Here is a 21,298-nt window from a genome sequence, read left to right on the forward strand (position 1 = left end):
GATATATAATTATTACCGCGTCTCGTGTTAAACATATAATGTCAAAAAAACTTATATGTAATTTTATGATTAATACAAGATGCCACAGTAATGATGTACTAGATAAAAGATCGACAAAAAACGCCACAATTAAAAATTTTATTATCACCTGCTGAACTCAAATTAAGCACTCGTTAAGCTCTCATGTGGAGAGTTTTGTGTGCAGAACCCGGCACAGGGATATGTGAGAGGGGGCGGGCTATGGGGTGTTGTTTGTCTCTTCATCAGTAGGAAACAACACTGGGTTCCGGACCACAAAATGTCTCCATGTAAGGTAACCGCACCCTCAACAGTTGAGTAGCAAAGTGCACAGACAAAAAGTAGTGCAAAAGGTGCGTCAGCTTTCAGGACTCATTCCCTCAGCTTGTTTTGGGTCATGAGATTCAATTCAGTAATCCAATGTGCATACAAAAAGTAGTGCAAAGTTGCTAAATTTCTCCACGTGGTGGCACGTAACGAGGAGAGATAGGGAAAAGCCGTCTGACATGTGACATGTAAGTTGCTCTCTTCGACCTACCTACAATTCAATTGAGAAAACTGTAATCTTGCCCTGACGATGCATTTTCTCAGTAGTTCATAAAGATGGCTTGTCCTAGGTATACATTTATCACATACATGCCGATTCAGCAAGCAAGTGTCCTGAGCATGCTTCAGTATTCCTCTGTTTTCTTTACTTGATGAGCTTCAGCCTTCACGAATTATGAAACCGAATCTTACAAGGATTGTCAACAAAACATGGAACCTACAACAGAAATAGAAGATCAAAGTTGAGATTAACCTTCAACAAATCATTAATCCACTGTTCAACCTCTAATCTGACGATAATAACAGAACCTTCTACCAAGATACCGAAACAAATGATTCTTGAGTCTTGACCACACAAAGCATGTCGAAAAAAAGTGCAAAACTTACTCGCCCTTGTAGCTTGGTTCGCAGCTGGGCTTCTTCTGGCAAAACTAACACCCTCCTAACTACAAAAGTTCACTGCTAACAGACTTCCTGCCAAGTTTCTTGGTGTCCTGCACATCCATGATAACTTGCTAGAATTGCTGGAATAGCTGTCGTTTGCCAACATTTTCCCTGTGGCAAAAAATCAATCCTTGTCCGGAAACTCTCCTGGGTGAAGACATCTTCCTTAGCATGACGCTGCCGTTGAAATAAGACTTAGTGACTGCTGCTTTGTTGTTCTTCACCATTCATTTATCCAATATAGCAAGGGGCTGCTCTTGTGTGATCCTGTCAAAATTGGTAGTGGGCAAAATACTTTTAAGGAGAAAAGATGCTTTTCACGGCATGACAAAGGAAAACTCGATTTGAACTCTGGGAAGTTGCAGCTTATAATCAACCTTCCAACCTAGGCAATAAAAGAACCCCAAGTAGAAACTTGGGTGCGAAAAGAGAGATTCGAAAGAGAAGCATGCCAGCGAGGAGCAAACCTGAGATAAGCAATAGATATAAAGAAAATTAGTAGAAAACTGTCCATGGAAATAAATGAGAAAAGAATATTTAATTACACATCAATACGTCCATTTAATTACAATTAAATTGCACCTACAATGGTTACAGAAACTCAAAGATGCTTTAACAAGTCTCTTTAACACACTAAACATACTGCTGCTGCACCACTTAGGACAATTAGTGTAGCAAGGCAATGCATTCTGTCCAACCCGAGAACATAACTGAAAAATGAGAAATTCCATACCAGAAGCAGTGCATATCCATAAGTTGACAATCAATGCAATGTAGAAAGCAATGGTTTGCCAAAAAATTATGCTTCCATAAGCCCAGAACAAGAGGGATGTAATTGAAATTCATAGGTTCCAGAAAAGTCATACTTGAACTAAATAAACTCCATACTACATACCCAGATATATCAAGTCACTTGGCAAGTCAATCGTAGAGAACCACTGAGAACAAGTCAAGTTACCATGCATAATTCTAGTCTAAAAATGAGAAACTGAAAACCCGGCAATACTCTTGTTGATGGCATGACTATCAGCAAATAAACTTGCTCCTTGGTTTATCTGGAAAACAAAAAATAACACAAGTGCCTGAGAAATCATAGAATGATCAGGTGAAATGTTTCCTTGGCTTTTTCGGACTGCTGAAACAAAAATCACCAATCATATCAGGGAAGTAACTTGAAAAATGCCAAAGAGAAACTATGTCTAAGCAGACAGAAAGAAGGGAAAACCAAAACGATCAAATTTCTGTTGACTTCCTTGTTAAGCAGAACAATTATGCCTATGTAAACATATAGATGGGATCAACACGATATCATGCTCACCATGTTGCAAAAAGAATAAAAATAAAACAGAGCAACATATACTAAAGGTCGTACCCAGTGCACAAGGCTCCCGCTTTACGCAGGGTCAGGGAGAGGTGAATGTCGGCTAGCCTTACCCCCATTTATGGAGAGGCTGCTCAGGCCTTCTCAGCCTGCTACCTTTCACACCAAGTCCACAGGATTGTGACAACTCAGGTTAAACAAGTGGAACACACAGTCCTCCCATAACACAGACATATCTGCAAACACATAACTACACACATACATACAAGTATGCTTAGGTTAATTAAATAGACTAAAACAGCATGAAGAGAGAGAAAAAAAAAAAGCCTTTATTCATGAATAGGGCGCTTGGTGAAAGCTTAAGTATTTAAAAGTATACGCATTAAACAAATGTGCCGGTCTCTCAAGTAATTATCTATTTGCCACATCAAATAATGATCAATAAATTCAATATAGCACTTGAAACGATACATAAGGTGTTACATCTGTAGACATAAGCGAAAGGAATATATCAATAACACGAAAAATGCTGCTTGTTTATTTGTTTTTATATTTGTAGTTTACCCTTTTCTCCACAGACGGGAGCTACAATTGAACAACTCCAGAAGCTTGAAAAGATACATGTGGTACATCTGCAGACATAAGGGAAAGGAAGAAATATCAACAACATGATAATTACTGGTTACTTATTTGTTTTTGTATTTGTATTTTGTAGTTTATCCTTTTCTTCGAAGATAAGAACTACAATGAAACAAATCCACAAGCTAATTGAAACCAAAAATTAAAAGGCACAGTTCCAATGTTTTCCTTATAAGCAACAATAATTCACATATACCCAGTAACAAATACAAAAACAAGGATAAGAAGTCCAATGTAGTTAAAAATTCAGCTCTTCTAGCAGAATCTAGAAACATAAACGCTAGAATTTCATGATAAGTAGAAAACTGTCAACGCTAGAAGTTCTTATACATATAGAACAAATACTACATTGCCAGCTTGCAAAACCAATGCTAATCATTATCATAACAAAGAAACAACACCACAACATGTAAAACAAAGACCGGACAGACAAATTAAAATTGAGTGAAAAGGAGAAAAGAGATGTTACCTTGTCAGTAAAAATCAAACCCACAAGCAATTGCAGGCTCAGGACCAAAGTAGCTCCTCAGTGCTAGACATCAGCAAAAATTATCCGAGAGACAGTTTCCATTTCTTTTTAGTTCCCGTGACATTGTAGAAGAAATTTTGTAGTTTGCTGAAGATAAGAATCGAGATCATATCCTAAAGATCTCATCCTGCTAACGAGGTCAAGGGCATGATCCTTTTTGTCTTGGGAACGAAGAAGACATTTGAGCAGCGTGTTGCATATTTCTGGCATTAACATAAAACCCTTCTCCAGAGTATAAATGAAAACACCTATTGCCAGGTCCAAATTCCCTTCTTTGCAGAGACCACTGATCAAGTGCACACAACTTGGTGGAGTGACAGTGACTTTGTACTCATCAAGAACAGAAAATATTCTCAAAGCTTCATGTACTCTTCTCACCTGACACATACCAATAAGCAAAATGGTGCATGGTGCTAAATTAAACTCTTTGAACTTTATATCCATTTCAAGCAAGCCTCTGATTGCCTTCTCAATTTTTCCTTCCTTAAAGTTCTCCTCTATTTCTTTAATTTCTTCCTCTTCTCTGCTAGGAAGGTTTCTCAGATACTTCAACCAAAGACTAAAAGCCAAAGAAACCTTCTGTTTTCTGCAAGACCAAGTCATCAGTGCTTTGTAAACTGCAGAGCTAGGCATGCACCCATTCTTCACCATTTGGTCAAAGACCACGAAGGCATCCTCTTCTCTGTCAACCCTTTGAAGTCCATCTATAAGCGTTCCATATGTAACAGAATCTGGGGAGAGCCCTTTCAGTTGCATATCCTTGAAGAGCTTAAAAGCACCATTTATGTTACCATCCTTGCAAAACCCATTGATTAGAATGTTGTAAGTGATGATGTCAGGCGTAACCCCACTATTAGCTAGCTTCATTAGAAGTTTGTAGGCCTGAAGAATCAATCCTGACTCACACAATTGCTCAACTTTTGTTTGAAGACTGGTACTATCGGTAACCCGATCAACTCCTTGAGAAAGACGAAGAAATAATGAAGGGTTTCGTCCTATCTCCATCTTGTAGAATAGTAAGTGTGCTTCGTCAAGCAGAGAAGCCTTACAAAGTCCATCAATAAGAGCATTGAAGGTTGCAACAGTAGGAACACATCCAAGTTTCTCCATCTCATTGAATATTTGTTGCGCCTCCCCTACCAGCCCGTTCTTGCACATACCACAAATGAGAATGGTGTATGTGCAGGCATTAGGGAAGCAATCTTGCTTTGAGACCTCAAGATGGAGAGACCGAGCTTCGTCCAAAAGACCCAAATCACAGAACCCCTTAATGACAGCATTATAACAGTAGGCATCTGGAACCAAACCTTTCTCGCTCATCTCACTCAAGAAACTCAAAGCATCATTAACTCTGCCAGCATCTGATAATCCCTGAATTATTATGGTACACAAGACGTTATCAAGCTCAATGCCCTCCTTGATCATTTTTCTATACCACCCATGTGCTTCATCAAATCTCCTAGCTTTAAATAAACCTTGAATCAAACAAGTATATCCATTGAGTCCAAGAACATAACCATCCCTCTCAAATGACCTGAGGAGTGCATAAGCATCACCAATTCTACCTGTCTTACAATAACCATCAAGTAAAGCATGGTAAGTAATCAAATCTGGAGAGCACCCACTTCCCTTCATCATATTAACCAACCTATGAGCCTCATCGGTCCTCTTTGCCTGGCACAAGCCAGAAACAACAATAGTATAAGTTACGGTATTGGGTGCCATGCCTCTCTGGGTCATTTCGTCAAACATTCGGAGCGCGTCCTGGGTTTGCATTGTCTTGCAAAACCCATCAATCAAAATTGCATATGTATTTCTAGTAGGCCTATTATTCGACTTCAACATCTGGTTATATACAGCTAAAGCTAACAAAAACACTTCTTTTCGCACCAAAACATGCAGTATCGAATTGTAAGTAGAGACATTAGGCTTACAATCGAAATCTTTCATCCGGGCGAACGTCTCCACAGCCTTTTCGACCCTGTCCAGTTTGTCATAGCCATTGATCAGCACAGCAAAGGCATCAGAACCAATCGGAAACCCGTATTCTCGTATCTGCTCCAGCGTTCTCCAATAGAGTTCAAAGGCATCGTCCCTGACAAGCATGTCAATCACCGAATTCTGAGACATTCGGCTGCAAAGCTTCATTCTATTGGTTGCCCAGATGAAGAAACGAAAAGCCAGTTGTGGGTTCACCCGTTCTCGAATCACAGATCTCACTACATCACTGGAGAGCTTGGGGGCCAAGGGTTCCAGGGCGTCCTCAATACCGTTGGCTGTTTCAAGGATTGTGAAGAGCTCATTAGCAGTGACGGAGGCCTCCGAGCAGGTGCTAAAATGGCGCCGCCACGGGGGCTTGAGAGTGAAGTAGCAGATGGGTCGAAGTATAGGAGGTAAGAGATTCATTCTCTCATTGTGTTTTAATCTCTGCAAGTAAATTCTCAAGCTTTTCGTTTCTGGGTTTTGCGCTTTGCAATCTAGTCGGGATTATTCGCTGTAAAACCCTCAATCCGTTTCGGATCGATGAGAAAATTTGAACTTTGAAAACCAATCAGGGAGGAGTTTCAGTTCAACATTTTGATTCTGCAAGGGAGCCAATTGCAGCTTATGCATGGAGCTTTTCGAAATGGAGGAGACGGGGTTGGAGGCTTTGAAAAATGTGGAGGCTGAGTGGGATGAGAGGCTTAGAAGATGTGGGTTTTTGAAATCTACTGCACCAATTGGGAGTATTTTGCTGTATCAGGAGATTTGTTAGGGTTTTAAGGATTTAATCATTTAGACCAAAGGGAAAATTCAGAAGAATTATAAAAAATAAAAAAAACAAGGATTTAGGGTTTTACTTCCAGAAAAAAAAAATAAATAAATAAAAAAATAAAAAAAAAAGAAGAAGATGAATATTTAGGGTTTTATTTGAGAAAAAAAAAGATTTAGTATTTGGGGTATTTATTTTTTTCAGGTCAATATTCATTTATTTGAGATAAAATACAAAAATTGATATTCACACATGTATTTATATTTTATATATTCTAATTAATTTTTTTAATTTATTCAATTTAATTGTGAAAAATTTAGACGAACATTACAAATATTCATGGTTGCCAAAGGCAATATAAATAGAATATAAAGTATGATAAAAATACCTGTAAGAAAACTTAGTATGCATTGTTCAAAATAAAAAAAACTTCGTAAGTAGAGATAAAAATGTTACTTAATACGTACAAAGACTTAGTAAGTAGGGATGAAAAAGTTACTTAATACTGCTTTATACCCCTAGTTTTGCTTCTTCTGTACTTTTATTAGATAGTTCTGAATACGGTTGTATTTATGAATTTTTATTTAATGAATAGCTCTTTATTAAAAAATTAAAAAGAAAATAACAAAATGTCCAAAAAAAAACTTTAATTTTAATAAAAAATGATAAATAAATGTGTAATAAATAATATAAAATAAAGGTAAAAATGTAATTTTTCTTTAAAATTAAACAGTACATAAAGTATTTCGTCAAACTTTTATTTAATAAATAAAAATAAAAGGAGATATATACAAAGATGCAAGACATCGTTCGAGGTTTTCTTTTTTTTTTTTTTTTTTTAAGTTATTCACGTGGACAGGGGGACGGAGAGGTAGAGAGACGCCGAGAAAGTCGGAGACAATGTTGCTGCTGCAGCCTTGGAGCGTTTCGAGCTCCACCGCGCTTCACAATTCTCTGGCTTTTTCCCACTCGGAAACCCAGCACAAAGCCATTTATAAACGACGCCGTTCAGCAGCACCCTTTTGCCTCAGAGCTCAGTTGCTGGACGGAATCGATCAGCTCGCGCATAACAAGGTGGAATTCGATTCCGGGCATCTCTAAATTTTCTTGCTTTTTACCATCTTCTGCTTGGAATTACTGAATTTTTGCATTTTTTTGGGGATTTTTTTGGTGGTGGAGTTAGTTACTGAGATAAAGTTTTGGACTTTGTGTTTGTTTTGGTTTGGGAAGGTTTTGATTGCGGCTGGAGTTTCAATGGCAGTTGGGCAGCTCACGAAGCCGGTGACTTCTGTGATTTTGTATGGGAAAGAGTTTGATTTCAAGGCGGTCGTTCAGGCTGGGGGATTCCCTTCTTCCCATTCCTCTGTAAGCCCCCTTTTACTGTACTTTTACTACTGTTTTGCTCAATGTTCAATCAGTAAACGATGTAATTAAGTTAGGGTCGGTTTCGAAGTGCTTATCTAGAAAGCACTTTTGCTGGAAGAACGTATAAATGTTTACTAAGAGTTTAAGTTATTTTTAACCGTCAAACGTTGTTAGAAGCGCTATTGGCACAAAAAGCACTTTCAAACAGGCCCTTGATTCATTTTACTCAGATGAGTTTTGGATACTGATTAGCTGACGCTGATGAACTCGATTTTTGTTACCATTTTTGGATAGGCAATGGTGGCTACTGCAACAACCCTTGGCCTCGAAAGGTATGCATGGCTCGTCTTCTTGGGCCTCAATTTGATGTATATAAGCAAACATCTTTGTGGGATATCTTACTCGTAACTGTATTGTTTCGTTCCAGGGGCCTTTCGGATTCAATATTTGGCCTTACTGTTGTTTATGCAGGCATTGTGATGTATGATGCTCAGGTATATAAATATTCATTAAAGTTTTACACCACTGATCCATGTCTTCTCTCATTGTTCCTTCCTTAATCCTATTAGTTTCGAAAGTTAATTGGTACATTTTGAATAATGTAAATTTAAATTGGGATTGTTCGCTTGTCATGATTGGTGGTTTAAAAGTACCAGTTACTTTTGCTTCATGAGGTGTTTTTTTTTTTTTTTTTTTTTTTTTTTTGTGTGGAAACTTGCTTCATGAGGTTTTATTAAAGAAGAATGAGGTGCAGCGCATTACTGGTTTACCTTGCTGACTGCATTCGATTTTTCTGGTTGATATATTGCAAAAAACTACCGCACTGCTGCATGGAAAAGCATTCTGATAGTTTACCTATGAATCAGCTTGCAAGGCGCTGTAATGAATTGCACATAATTAGTTCGGAAATATCAGTGTGAGGTTGGCTAGTGATAGATTTGTACATTCAACTTATAGGGGCTGCATGATATCTTTAAGTTCCATCTTGGTCAATACACAAAGGAGAAAAACACAGATGGATGCCTCTCTTTGTGAGATTAGTGAACGTATTGCAATTCTTCATCAACGGTGGATTGGAAAATGACAAATGACAGTAGTTTTTTTCTGCATTGAATTCTTCCCGCCACATGAGTTCGTCTACGTGCATTTTTTCAACATCATGATCAAAACTAAAGGCAAATCCTTACTTTTGCAGGGGGTGCGAAGAGAAGTTGGCAATCATGCAAAAGTACTGAACAAAACGCTGCCTCCGAACACAACGGTGAACTCGGTTCCCCCCCAGGACAGAGGTAGAATTAACTCTCAACCTCAAAAACCATTGTTGAAGTCGGAAAGCGTTGAGTCTCTGTTGTCTGAGGAAGCAAACATTCTCTCACCAAAAGCAACAAATGGCCCTTTAGCGTCTCAGTCCAAGGAGATAACAATGCAAGCTACTCAGACGCAGGTTTCTTCGGGCTTAGGAAGTAATGCCGAGGAAGGTTTAGAAAGAGCTGCCAATACTTCAACTCGGCTAAAAGAATCGATCGGCCACACTGAAGTAGAAGTCGCGGCCGGCGCTTTGTTGGGTTTCTTGGTAGGATTGGCGGTGTATGCGATAATGTGATGCCTCGGTTTCTCACATTATTTCTGTACTGTGTATTGTTACATAGAGCATTGTTTGCTAAATAATTTATTTTTTTTCCTCTTTTGAGAAAAAAAGGAAGTATTAATTGAGTTGATACGTGTAAATTTTTATTTTTTTAAACGAAAAAGGAATAAGACTAATCGAGGTTTTTTTTTTTTTTTTGGAGGTGAGTATTAATTGAGCAAATTTTTTCTCTGTGTTTGGAATTAAAAATAACTGAGAGTGTTTTTTATAAAAGTATTTTTGAAATTAATTCTTATTATAAATACAAATAAATTTTGAAAAAACATTTGAAATACATTTTAAAAGAAACAAATACAGTGCGTTTCGGAAAAAACACCACTTGTCAAACTTTGATTTCTAAAGAGCCAAAGTATTTTCTATTTTCCTTGGAATGTGTTGAGATTTAAAAAAAGACAAGACAGCTGCTACTAATGATATTGATAATGTCACCAAACTTGTATATCACTTCTTGAGACAATTACTACTAATGACATTGGTAATGTCACTAAACTTGTATATTACTTCACCTTTTGTTGAATTTTATTACACAAAGTCTCAGCATCATTAACCCTAAGTCCAATACATTTGTGCAAAACGTTACACAACTCACGCCAACATAAAGTTGCACCAATAGACCGAGGTAAAAGGTAAAACAGACGACTCGCGCCAACATCATGTCCGTAAATATTTGATGTTTCGCTACGTAAAATTCTACCAGACAGGAGATATAGACCCGTAATTATCCACGTTTGATAAGCATGCATGCTTTGATAACAAGTCTTCCGTGTTATCCTTATGAAATGCATGGCAGCAGCGTGCATGAGACACGTACAGGCTCACCGGCAGAAAGGCATGCATGGTCGCCACGCAGGCTCACAGGTGTCGTACAAACAACTCATTCAGGCTTCATCAGCTGAATCAGTAAGACTTGATCCTCCACCAGTCTCACACACTATATGAAGATTAAATCATCTTCTTCAATATTTACTCAAATCAGTCAATCATCAGAGGCTCAGAGCTAAGCAGATACACAGAAATCGACATCTTTGTCATAGTTATGTCAGGAGCACAGGGAGCTCAGCCGCCGGGGTCACAGACGGCGACAACGTACGAGTCGGTTCAAGGAGGAGAGAACAAGAGCAGGACTGAGCTGCGATCCAAGCAGGACCAAGGTGGCGTTCAGATTGACAAACTACAGGACAAGGTTGAGGACGCTGCCGGCAAAGGTGGCCCTGTCTTTGGTGCCGGTAAAGATCCAAAGAAAGACGACCTCGGTGTCACCGGCACTGGCTAGTTAGCTTAGGCTCTGTGTGTTTTAATCAAAGTACGTACATGTACTTGTTTATGTAGCCCAATCTCATCATGTAATTAATATCCCCCGTTTTCTAATTTATTTCTTTGCTTTTTATTTTGTTCTAACGATGGTCTAGTCGAAATTAATCTAAAAGAATTACGACTTGAAGTTTCATCAATCAGAAATCATAGTGGATGTGGATTTTTTTGACACCCTCCTGCTTTTATTCAAGAGATGGCGTTAGTTGGTTGGTTAAATGTTAGGGTGAGGTGAATTGGTGGGAATCAAAGCGGCCCAGCCTAATGTTTGGGTTTTCATGCTCGAGTTTGCGCTTCATCAAGACCAAAGCTTAAATCTTGGGTAAAAAAAATTGAGTTTTGAGTCGATAGAGATTTGTATTCTCAAATGATGTCGGAGGGATTTGCAGTCAATGTGGAAATTCCGAAATTCCGTTTTCTCTACGATTAGTATCTTCCTTAGAGGCGATAGAAATCGTATCAATAGGGCCTCATTGGTAAGTGACACAAGATCTCGTACATTGGAACCCATGGTTATGGATGATAAGTCTCAAGATATGCCGGTGGATGATAAGTCTCAAGATATGCCGGTGAAGAACAAGGAAGAAGAAAGAGAGAGGGGGAAAACTTAGAGAGAAAGTAATGTGAAAGATTTGTTATTGCAAGATAAGATTTTATGAGTTGTACAAGGGTTTATATTAGGATCCTTACATTGACTTATTACGTAACTATCCTTAGCAACTTTTAACCAACTAAACTAATACAATTGTGACATGTGTATATAGCTATTACTCCTCCCTCAAATGAAGCTGGGAATTTAACTGCGGAGTTTGCAGTCATGCACAGAGAAACCATGGAAAACTGCTCCTCGGAAGCTTCATAAAGCTGGAGCAATAGCCGGAGAAACAATGTCAACTTTTGATGATGAAGACTGAGAACCGGATCCCAAATCAAGAGCATGACAATGCTTGACAAACACAGGACTGTGCAATTCTCTAGTAAACACATTAGCAACTTGTTCATCTGTTGAAATGTACTGAATTTTTATATCACATTTTTGAACTTTCTCCCTAATAAAATGATAGTCAGTGTCTAAATGTTTAATCTTGGAATGAAACACCGGATTTGAACAAATTGCAAGAGCATAGATATTATCACATTGCAAGCAAGAAGGAGAAGACAAAAATGGATGAAAATGTCTTTAAGTGTGATCTAATCCAGAACACATCAGCTGCACAATGAGCTAAGGCTTTATATTCTGCTTCAATGGAGCTTCTGGACACAGTAGACTATTTCTTAGATTGCCACGATGTTAGATTTGTCTCTAAAAACACCACATAGCCTGTAATAGACCTCTTTGTGTTAATATCAGCCGCCCAATCAGAATCTGAGAAACCATTAATAGATATATCTTCATTTTTTGTATACCTCTTACCATAATTTAGAGTCCCCTTCAAGTATCTCAGTATTCGCTTTACTAAGTGAAAATGTAAATCAGTAGGATTTGTCATAAATTGGCATACCATATTGACTGAATGAGCAATATCTGGACAAGTAAATGTCAAATATTGTAAAGCAGCTACTAGACTTCTGTAATGACTTGGATCTGACAATGGTGTTCTTTCTGCAACAAAAAGTTGAGTATATGGTTTAGATGGTGTTGAAGTAGGATTACAATGCTCCATTCCTGCTATAACCAACAGCTCTTTAGCATATTTAGATTGACTAATGAACAGAGAACCATCTTGTTGGTATTGAATATGGAGAACTAAGAAATAGGTAAGTTTACCCATGTCTTTGAGTTCAAAAAGCTCAGCAAGAGTATTCATAATAGCTTGAATCTTTGATATAGATGAACCAGTCAATATAATGTCATCAAAATACAATGACAGAATGATCACATCACCATCATCTGAATTGACAAACAAACTGGTATCTGATAATGAGGTTTTGAATACAAGGGAAGGTAGCTAACTGGTAAATTTCGAATTCCAGGCTCTTAGTGCCTGTTTTAAGCCATAAAGAGACATAACCAATTTACATACATGATTAGGATGTGTAGCATCAACAAAACCTTGTGGTTGTTTCATATACACCTTTTATGCCAAATCACCATGCAAAAATGCATTCTTGACATCAAGCTGCCTTAATATCCAACCACACTGAGCTGCAATAGCAAGAATCATCCAAACTGTAGTATGCCTCACCATTGGACTAAAGGTCTCAGAAAAATCCAAACTAGGTTGTTGACTATAACCTTGAGCTACTAACCTAGCTTTATACTTCGAGATTGACCCATATGAATTCTTTTTAATCTTGTAAACCCATTTACTACCAATCAATGTCCTATTTGGAGGAAGATGAAATAAACACCAAGTCTCTTGCATTTTCAAAGCATCAAACTCATCTTGCATAGCAACTTGCCACTAGTGCATACTACTAGCAGTTTTAAAACTCTTAGGTTCTTCAATATCAGACACATCATCAATAAAGGAAAAACCACCAGTGAAATCATCAACTAATTGTAAAGAATATAACTCAAGTAAGGTAGCAAGATAGGCAGTATAGTCATTCCTAGTAATAGCTCCAATTTGAAGTCATGTTTGTATTCCACCATATCTATTAGCTGAAACAGAAGAAACTAGAACAGTTGTATTATGTGATTGAGAAAGGTAATATTACTTGTAACTATGCAGGATCTAAGACATAAAGGAAAGGGTAAATTACATAGTAGCCTCTCAGGTTTGAGGTCTATTACAATCTCATACAACGTTTTTAAAACATTTCACTTTCATACATCATGTACCATTTTATTTCAAAATAATACATCCATTAGATTTTCCGTCCATTAATCTGTTAAATGCTAACGTGGCTGCCACATTTGTGCTGATGTGGCTGCCAAATGTGTGCCATGTGGCAAAAATAATAATTTTTTAATTTTTTAAAAAAAAACCTAAATCTTCTAAATTAAAAAAAATAAAAAATAAAAAAATAAAAACCCAGAAGCTGAACAAAACCCCACCCCCGTGAACCCTCCTCAGCCTTCTTCTTCCCTGCTCCCATCTTCCCACACCCCATACCTGCACCAGAAAACAACTCAGATCCCAAATCCCCGCGAAACCCATACCTCATACGACCACCCCCCCAACCCAGATCCTATTACCACGCCCCCCCCGGCACGAAACCTAACCCAGATCCCATTACCACCCCTCCGGTGCGAAACCCATATCCCCCCCGAACTACAAGGACGACATCCTCACCCGCATCATCATCATCATCGAAGACGACAACGAGCAGGAGCAGCATGGCGACGATGAGAAATCCCGGTCGACGGCGAGATCAGGTGGTGACGAAGGACCTCCATAAGGAGCAGAGGGATCAGAGAGAGAGCTATGCGGTACAGGCCGCGATGCAGCGCAGGACCCAAATTCACCGCCACGGAGACGACCAGAACGTTGAGCCCATTCCGACCCAACCCCTCATCCTCAATCTCTTTTGGTTTATAAAGATATTGACGACGAGGATCGTAGTTTTGGGGTTATTGAGTCGAATTGCAATGTGGGTATGGAGGGTTTGGACCTCGATTTGAGTTTAGGGTTAGGGTCGGGATTGTTGTTTGGATGGGGACCTCGATCTGATGTGGGTCGTCGCGGGGGGGGGAGGTAGTAGGTCGTGTGGGTTTTTAGGTAGGTCGTACAAAGAAGGGGATCTGGGTTGCGGGGAGGTGAGGGGGTAAAGGTGGGGTGTGGGTTTTCATGTGGGTTGCAGAGAGGTGAGGGGGTGGGGGTGGGGGTGGGATGTGGGGTTGTGGGGAGAAGAGAGGAGGATGAGGGAAGGTTTCATTTTTTTTTTTTAATTTTTTTATTAATTTTAATATTTAGAAGATTTAGGTTTTTTTTTTTAATTAAAAAATTATTATTTTTTCCACGTGGCAGCCACATCAGCACAAATGTGGTAGCCACGTCAGCATTTAACAGACTAATGGATGAAAAATCTAATGGAGGTGTTATTTTGAAATAAAATGATATTGGATGTATGAAAGTGAAATTTTTTAAAGTTGTTGTATGAGGTTATAATAGACCTCAAACCTGAGGGGTTACTATGTAATTTACCCTAAAGGAAATGAGTTGTATTGTTGAAGTGGAAAGAGTAGGACGTATTGAGACTAAATTGTCAGATTCCTGATGTAAAGAAATTCCATTGTTACTAGACTGCACAATAGAACCAGAATTAGCAAGATGTGTTGTAAAACTTGAATTCCCAAAATGAATGGAAGTGGATTGTGAAGAGATAACATTAACATGAGATGGAGAAAACAAGGAAGCATCTGTATGTTCTTGTACTCCAGAACCACTTCCATTTGTAGTCTGAGTAAACGAAACAGGTATAGGTACCACCATTGAAGAACTAGTAGAAGATCCTGTTATATCTGGGAATTGTGATTGCAATTTGTGTTTATATGGGAACATAGATTCATCATGAATGACATGTCTAAACATAATGCATCTCTTAGACTTCAATTCATAACAAATAACACCTTTATATCCCAAATAATATTCCAGAAATACATATAACAAAGATCTAGGCTGCAACTTGTTTGCATTATATGACCTTAACCAAGGATAGATTGCAATGCCAAAAATCTTCATTGTTTTCAATTCAGGATGTTTCTTATACAACACACTATATGGAGAAGACATCATCAAAGACTTACAAGGCATTCGATTAATGAGAAACACAAAATGGGCACATGCAAAGTACCAGAAATCCAAAGATAAACGAGCTTCAGTTAACAAAGTGATAGTAGTTTCAACCATGGTATTAAATATCGGTAATATCGGAAATATCGGTAGTCTGAAAACACGGAAATATCGATGGAAATATCGGTAAAATATCGATATCGATAAAAATTACATGGAAACCACGGAAATTGTAAGAAAAACTTGGAAATTTTTATTGAAACTTTGCAGGATGTTTATTTAGTCAATTATCTATTAGTTTATCACAAAAAATTGGAAGGAAATGCATTGCATGATGGATTTAACATTATCAAGTTGATTATATAGCGAGCTGACAAACATTGTGAGTGTAGAAAATATGTAGTAATTAATGAAAGAAGTCTAAACACACCATAATCATTTATATATAATGAATTAGTACAATATTTTACACTTTAGTACCACATAGAGTTCCTATGAGGTTCAATTTTTTCACTATCTTCATCATCTCTATGTGTAGAGTGAGTGTCTTGTCAAAATTATTTGGAGATGCTTTTGAATTATTTATATGTTTTTTTATTTGATTTTGAATTATTTGGATTGGATCATTGCATTGGATTCTTTTTTTTTTCTCACACCACCACACATCACACGTAGAAGAGAGAGTCAGTGAGTCAGTGTGTCACAGACAAACCCCCCCCCCCAAAAGCCAAAACCACGCACGCCCACAGAGTCTCACTCTGGATCCTTCTCTCTCTAGAACTTCTGTCTTTCTCTTCTCTCCCTTCCTTCTCTCTAGAACTTCTGAGCTTCTCCCTTCTCCAGTTCTTCGTCTTCTCCTTCTGCTCCCTGCTTCTCTCGCCGCTGATATGCAGGACCCTCCCGTCCTCCACCTCCACTTTCACCTCTTCCTTTTTGATCCCCGGGAGGTCCGCCTTGAAGATGTGGGCCTCCGGGGTCTCCTTCCAGTCGATGCGCGTGTTGGCGATGACGGTTGTTTCCCGGGCCTCCGGGGTCTTCTTCTCTGAGGCCTGACCTCTCCTCCCCCTTCTCCATTCGACCCACACACACACAGATCTCCCCCTTCTCCCACTCTCTCGATCCTTCGCCCACTCTCTCGATCCTTCGCTGCCGTTGATCGTGGCTCTGGCGAAGTCGGACTTGGCTCAGTCGTCTCTGGTGGTGCGCCGCTGAGCAAGGAGTTGGCCCAGTCATCGATTTTTCAGGTGAGATTCCATTGAAACCCTAAGCCCTAAACCGACATCATATGTTGAATCGTTGATGCATGCGTGAAATTTGAAGCATATATGTGAAATTGAAGTTAAAATTCGTGTTTTTGCAAGGTTTTTGGGACGAAATGGGCTCGGGAACAGCCACACCATCTCCGGCGTTCTTCTCCGGCGTTCGAAATCGGAGTCCGATTGCACCGTTCAACGAAATATCTCGATATTTCCAAAATATCGCGATATTATCGATATTATCGATAATATCGCGATATTTGGACGAAAACCACACGGAAACCTATTTAAATATCCATTACCCGAAAAATCGATATTATCGGCGATATTTCGCCGATAATATCGATATTTAAATCTGTGGTTTCAACAATATGTTTATGCTTCCTCTCAGCAATTCCATTTTGTTGAGGAGTGTAAGGACATGACAAAATTTGTACAATTCCTTTAGCAGCAAGAAATTCTTTAACCACTTTACTGACATATTCTCCTCCACCATCAGTTTCTAAGCATTTTATGAATATCCCAAATTGATTCAGTATATATTGATAGAATTTGACAAAAATAGCAAACATATCAAATTTATTGCACATTGGAAATACCCAAGTGTATCTTGTATATTCATCCACAAAGAGTACATAATACCTAAATCCGTCTAAAGACTTTACAGGAGAAGGTCCCTAAACATATGAGTGGACCTTATCAAATTGAGACAAACAATTATCAATCTTAGTTGGACATGGTATTCTTGACATTTTTCCTTGAATACAAGAACTACACATACTATGCAAAATCGTCTATACTACTGGAAATACTAGACTGTTGAAGCATTGAAGACAAAATCTTATTGGAATGGTGCCCCAACCTTTGATGCCACATATTAGACTTCACCATTTTTCCTAGCAAAGCAACAGAACTAGATGTAGTTGACTAGATTCCTTCAACTTAATGAAACACATGAATTTGAAATAACTCTTTTGGCCTACTATTTCCTTGATACAATATCTTATTTGTCTTCTTATCCTGCACAAAGAAATTACACTCATCACATATAAACCAACTCTTGTTATCTGCATAGAGTTGTTTAAGCTTCTAGCAATACGAGGCACATAAAGAGTATTATTAAGAAATAGAGAATGATCCCTTGTCTGGAGTGTAGTACACCTAACACTCTTGATTGGTAAATGTGTATAATTGCCAATAGTAATCTTGTCATTGCCTTCAAATGGTGTCACTTGTGTAAGGCCACTAACATTAGCAGTCATATGGTGTGATGCTTTATAATCTACAACCCAAGCATCAATAGGAAATAGCTGAGAACTTTGTTGAGCAGTTATAGCATTCATTGATGGTGATGGTTGTTGACCCTAATACACATAGTTCCCTTGATGATAGCAATTAAGAGCCGAGTGACCTATCTTTCCACAGATTTGACATTCTAACAGAAATCCTGAACCAGAGTTAGAACTATTTCTATGAACACAATTAGCAGCAGTATGTCCTCTTTTGTTACAGATCTAACACTCAATGACAGTATTCACCCTTGTATCAGTGTTACCAGACTAGCCAGCATTATTTGGAGTTTGTCTAAACCCACTGGAATTAAAATTTCTACCTTTAAAACCACCATGTTCTTGAAACTACTTGATCCTTTGAAATTGTTACCATTTGGAGGCCTATAACCATTATTGAACCCAGAATTAGAAGACTGATTTCGAGGACCAAAGTTAGGACCAACATTGCCAACAAAACCATATCCATATAAAGGCAAAGGAAAATATGGAGATTGTGCATAAGGCATTGGGAAAAATGGTGGTGAAACAATAGGATAATCTTGCTGAAAAGTAGATGTTCCAAGGTTTTGTTATGTTAGTGGAAACTATTGAGGTGTACCATATGAAATTTGAGTTAACACTCCCTTAGTTGTTCCAGGAAGATAACTATGATTCTGTGGATTTGAAGAAGAACCATACACCATAGAAGAACAAGAACTAGACCCCTAAACATACACTACAGACATGCTTTGTGGACAGTGTATTAATCGCCTCTTTTATCTCTTTCTCAGCCCCAAGTAGCTGTGCTCGAATTCTTTCAAAGTAATTGAAGATTCCCTAGCTAGAATCATAATTCTTATAATGGCATACTTTTTTAGCAGACCAGCTAAACCAACAATCATCACATCATTTCCCCTGCAGCACTCAACTGATCCCTTATATTCTTGAGTCGAAGCAAATACTTATCAATTGAATCTGTACCCTTTTGAATTGTATGTAACTCAATTTTAAGATGATTGACTCTGGATTTATAAACAGAAGCAAATCTATCTACCAAATTAGCCCAGGCCTCACTAGCAGTTCTACATCAAATAATAGATTCCATTGCTTCATCAGATAATGTAGCAAGTAACAAACTAAGCAAAGCCATATCTGTAGACTCTTATTCAATATAGGCAGTAGTTAATTCTTTGGTAATACCTAAATCTGTAGTGATAGTAATCATCCCTAACAAACCATCCACCTTCACAATTGAAGAACTCATTATATAATCTACAAATCAACACTTCAATACAAGAAACAGAAATTGACACTTTGAACAAACTGTGGCATAGAACTAAACAATTCACAAGTACAGAAAGACTAACACTTTCGTACCCCAGAAGAAATAATGACACTTTCTTATCTGGCAAGAAAGAATGACACTTAATGAATATGATTTCACTTTTCTGTGAGAATGACACTCACAACTAACCGAACCAATACAATTGTGACATGTTTATGGACCCTGAATCTTTTAGTATGGAACATTTTCTTTTCCAAGTAACCGGCCTATGAGAAAATTAAGATCTCACGTTTGGAGTTTATAGCTTATGTTATGGGCTTTTATGCCTGAATAACTAGTGCAAGAAATGATTGGCACTGAATTTCTAGTGCAAGAAAATGATTGGCACTGAATTTCTAGAGCAAGAAAATGATTGGCACCCAAACTTCTAGTTTGCTTTTTGTGAAAGATACCAACACGGAAAAATCTTTGGAGCCTAAAACTAAAACGCACAAAGCAAATAAACTTAGCAGCACGTACCCCCACCCCCTAAAGACATCTGAAATCCAATTGCAGAGAGCCCTAAAAACTAACCAGGAGAAAGCTCCCTCATCCTCAAACAAGAATCACACAAATCTGAACCCACCATTCTCAAACAAGTAGCACACAAATCTAAACCACAAAGCGAAGGAAATTTGTGGGAATAAACATCTCAAGCAACAGTGCCTAAAATGGCATACACAGGTGGTGTTAACACAGAACTAGGTCCTAACAATATTGTAATGGTTGTTCAGAGTTATCCACTGAAGTCTAAACAACATAAAAAAACATGGAGGCAGTTATCCACCGAACGGGACCAAATAACCAACATTTAGATAAATATTCGGACCTTGAGAGCTAAACGCATCGGAATGGAACCCAAGCCAACTCGACAATGGTTCATTTTTTATAATCTTTTATCATTTATTTTTTCACTTTATAGCTAAAATGATCTTTGAAATTGACATAACTCATCACTTTGATAGCTGAGATTCAAATAGATAAAAGAAGTTACTGAATATGTCCACTATCAATCTTTTTGGTTTTCTTGGTACTCATTTTAACTATAGGATTGTTTGAACCCAAAATGTTGGGCCTAAGCTGAATAAGGTCACAACTCTAATACAGGATGACCAATGAGATGTACAGTCATATTTTTGAAACATAACTCGTAGACCAATAAAGTGGGATGATGTTCTCATTACTCGTATTAATTCGAAAATCTGTATTTCGGGCTCTTTTCTTTCAATTCAAGAGTCTAAAAGTTTCGTATTCTATGTATTATTGGCAGAGATAATCGTTAAGGGATGACCTATGAGATGTACAATTGAATTTGTGAAACATAACTCGTAGACCCATAAAATTGGATGATGTTCTCATTACCCGTATTAATTCGAAAATTTGTATTTCGGGCTCTTTTCTTTCAATTCAAGGGTCTAAAAGTTTCGTATTCTTTTTATTTTTGGCAGAGATGATCTTTTAGGAATGACCTATGAGATGTACAGTCAGATTTTTGAAACATAACTCGTAGACCCATAAAGTGGGAAGATGTTCTCATTACTCGTATTAATTCAAAAATATGTATTTCGGTTTCTATTCTTTCAATTCAAGAGTCTAAAAGTTTTGTATTCCTTTTATTATTTGCAGAGATGATCTTTAAGGGATAACCTATGTGGTGTACAGTTGGATTTTTGAAACATAACTCATAGACCCATAAAGTGGGATGATGTTCTCATTACCCGTATTAATTCAAAAATCTGTATTTCGAACACTTTTCTTTCAATTCAAGGTTTAAAAGTTTTGTATTCTTTTAATTTTTGGCAGAGATGATCTTTAAGGGATGACCTATGAGATGGACAGTCGGATTTTTGAAACATAACTTGTAGACCCATAAAGTGGGATGATGTTCTCATTACTCATATTAATTCGAAAATCTGTATTTTGGGCTCTTTTATTTCAATTCAAGGGACTAAAAGTTTCATATTCTTTTTCTTTTTGGCAAAGATGATCTTTAAGGGATGACATATGAGATGTACATTCGGATTTTTGAAACATAACTCGTAGACCCTTAAAGTGGGATGATGTTCTTATTACTCGTATTAATTCGAAAATCTGTATTTCAGGCTCTTTTCTTTCCATTCAAGAGTCTAAAAGTTTCATATTCTTTTTATTTTTTGCAGAGAAGATCTTTAAGGGATGACCAATGACATGTACAG

The 21,298-nt window shown here is 37.8% G+C and overlaps 4 protein-coding genes across 7 annotated transcripts; 2 read left to right on the forward strand and 2 right to left on the reverse strand.

Moving 5' to 3' along the window:
- Nucleotides 1-39: 39 nt before the first annotated feature.
- On the reverse strand, nucleotides 40-6,319 carry LOC126622213 (pentatricopeptide repeat-containing protein At1g79540). 4 transcript variants are annotated; one of them, XM_050290891.1, is made up of 4 exons: nucleotides 3,438-6,319; nucleotides 2,894-2,961; nucleotides 952-1,475; nucleotides 40-781 (listed from the first exon to the last, which is right to left on the reverse strand). In XM_050290891.1, the coding sequence occupies exon 1, from the start codon at nucleotides 5,901-5,903 to the stop codon at nucleotides 3,546-3,548; it is 2,358 nt and encodes a 785-aa protein (XP_050146848.1). In that variant the 5' UTR covers nucleotides 5,904-6,319; the 3' UTR covers nucleotides 40-781; nucleotides 952-1,475; nucleotides 2,894-2,961; nucleotides 3,438-3,545. The 4 variants fall into 4 exon arrangements, with proteins under 4 accessions (XP_050146848.1, XP_050146847.1, XP_050146846.1 ...); XM_050290890.1 differs by having other exon boundaries at nucleotides 952-2,063; XM_050290889.1 differs by having other exon boundaries at nucleotides 952-2,143.
- Nucleotides 6,320-7,065: 746 nt separating this feature from the next.
- Nucleotides 7,066-9,327, forward strand: LOC126622220 (uncharacterized). Its single transcript, XM_050290898.1, has 5 exons — nucleotides 7,066-7,323; nucleotides 7,480-7,614; nucleotides 7,909-7,946; nucleotides 8,042-8,108; nucleotides 8,810-9,327. Exons 1-5 carry the CDS (start codon nucleotides 7,150-7,152, stop codon nucleotides 9,215-9,217), a joined length of 822 nt encoding a protein of 273 aa, XP_050146855.1. The 5' UTR covers nucleotides 7,066-7,149; the 3' UTR covers nucleotides 9,218-9,327.
- A 902-nt stretch (nucleotides 9,328-10,229) lies between these two features.
- Nucleotides 10,230-10,670, forward strand: LOC126622224 (uncharacterized). The gene has a single exon (XM_050290904.1). It carries the CDS (start codon nucleotides 10,299-10,301, stop codon nucleotides 10,533-10,535), a length of 237 nt encoding a protein of 78 aa, XP_050146861.1. The 5' UTR covers nucleotides 10,230-10,298; the 3' UTR covers nucleotides 10,536-10,670.
- Nucleotides 10,671-11,429: 759 nt separating this feature from the next.
- On the reverse strand, nucleotides 11,430-13,858 carry LOC126622844 (uncharacterized mitochondrial protein AtMg00810-like). Its single transcript, XM_050291544.1, has 4 exons — nucleotides 13,738-13,858; nucleotides 13,552-13,632; nucleotides 11,981-12,464; nucleotides 11,430-11,622 (listed from the first exon to the last, which is right to left on the reverse strand). Exons 1-4 carry the CDS (start codon nucleotides 13,856-13,858, stop codon nucleotides 11,430-11,432), a joined length of 879 nt encoding a protein of 292 aa, XP_050147501.1.
- Nucleotides 13,859-21,298: the final 7,440 nt, after the last annotated feature.

The sequence above is a fragment of the Malus sylvestris genome, chromosome 5, assembly GCF_916048215.2.
Source record: "Malus sylvestris chromosome 5, drMalSylv7.2, whole genome shotgun sequence".
Taxonomy (NCBI): Eukaryota; Viridiplantae; Streptophyta; class Magnoliopsida; order Rosales; family Rosaceae; genus Malus; species Malus sylvestris.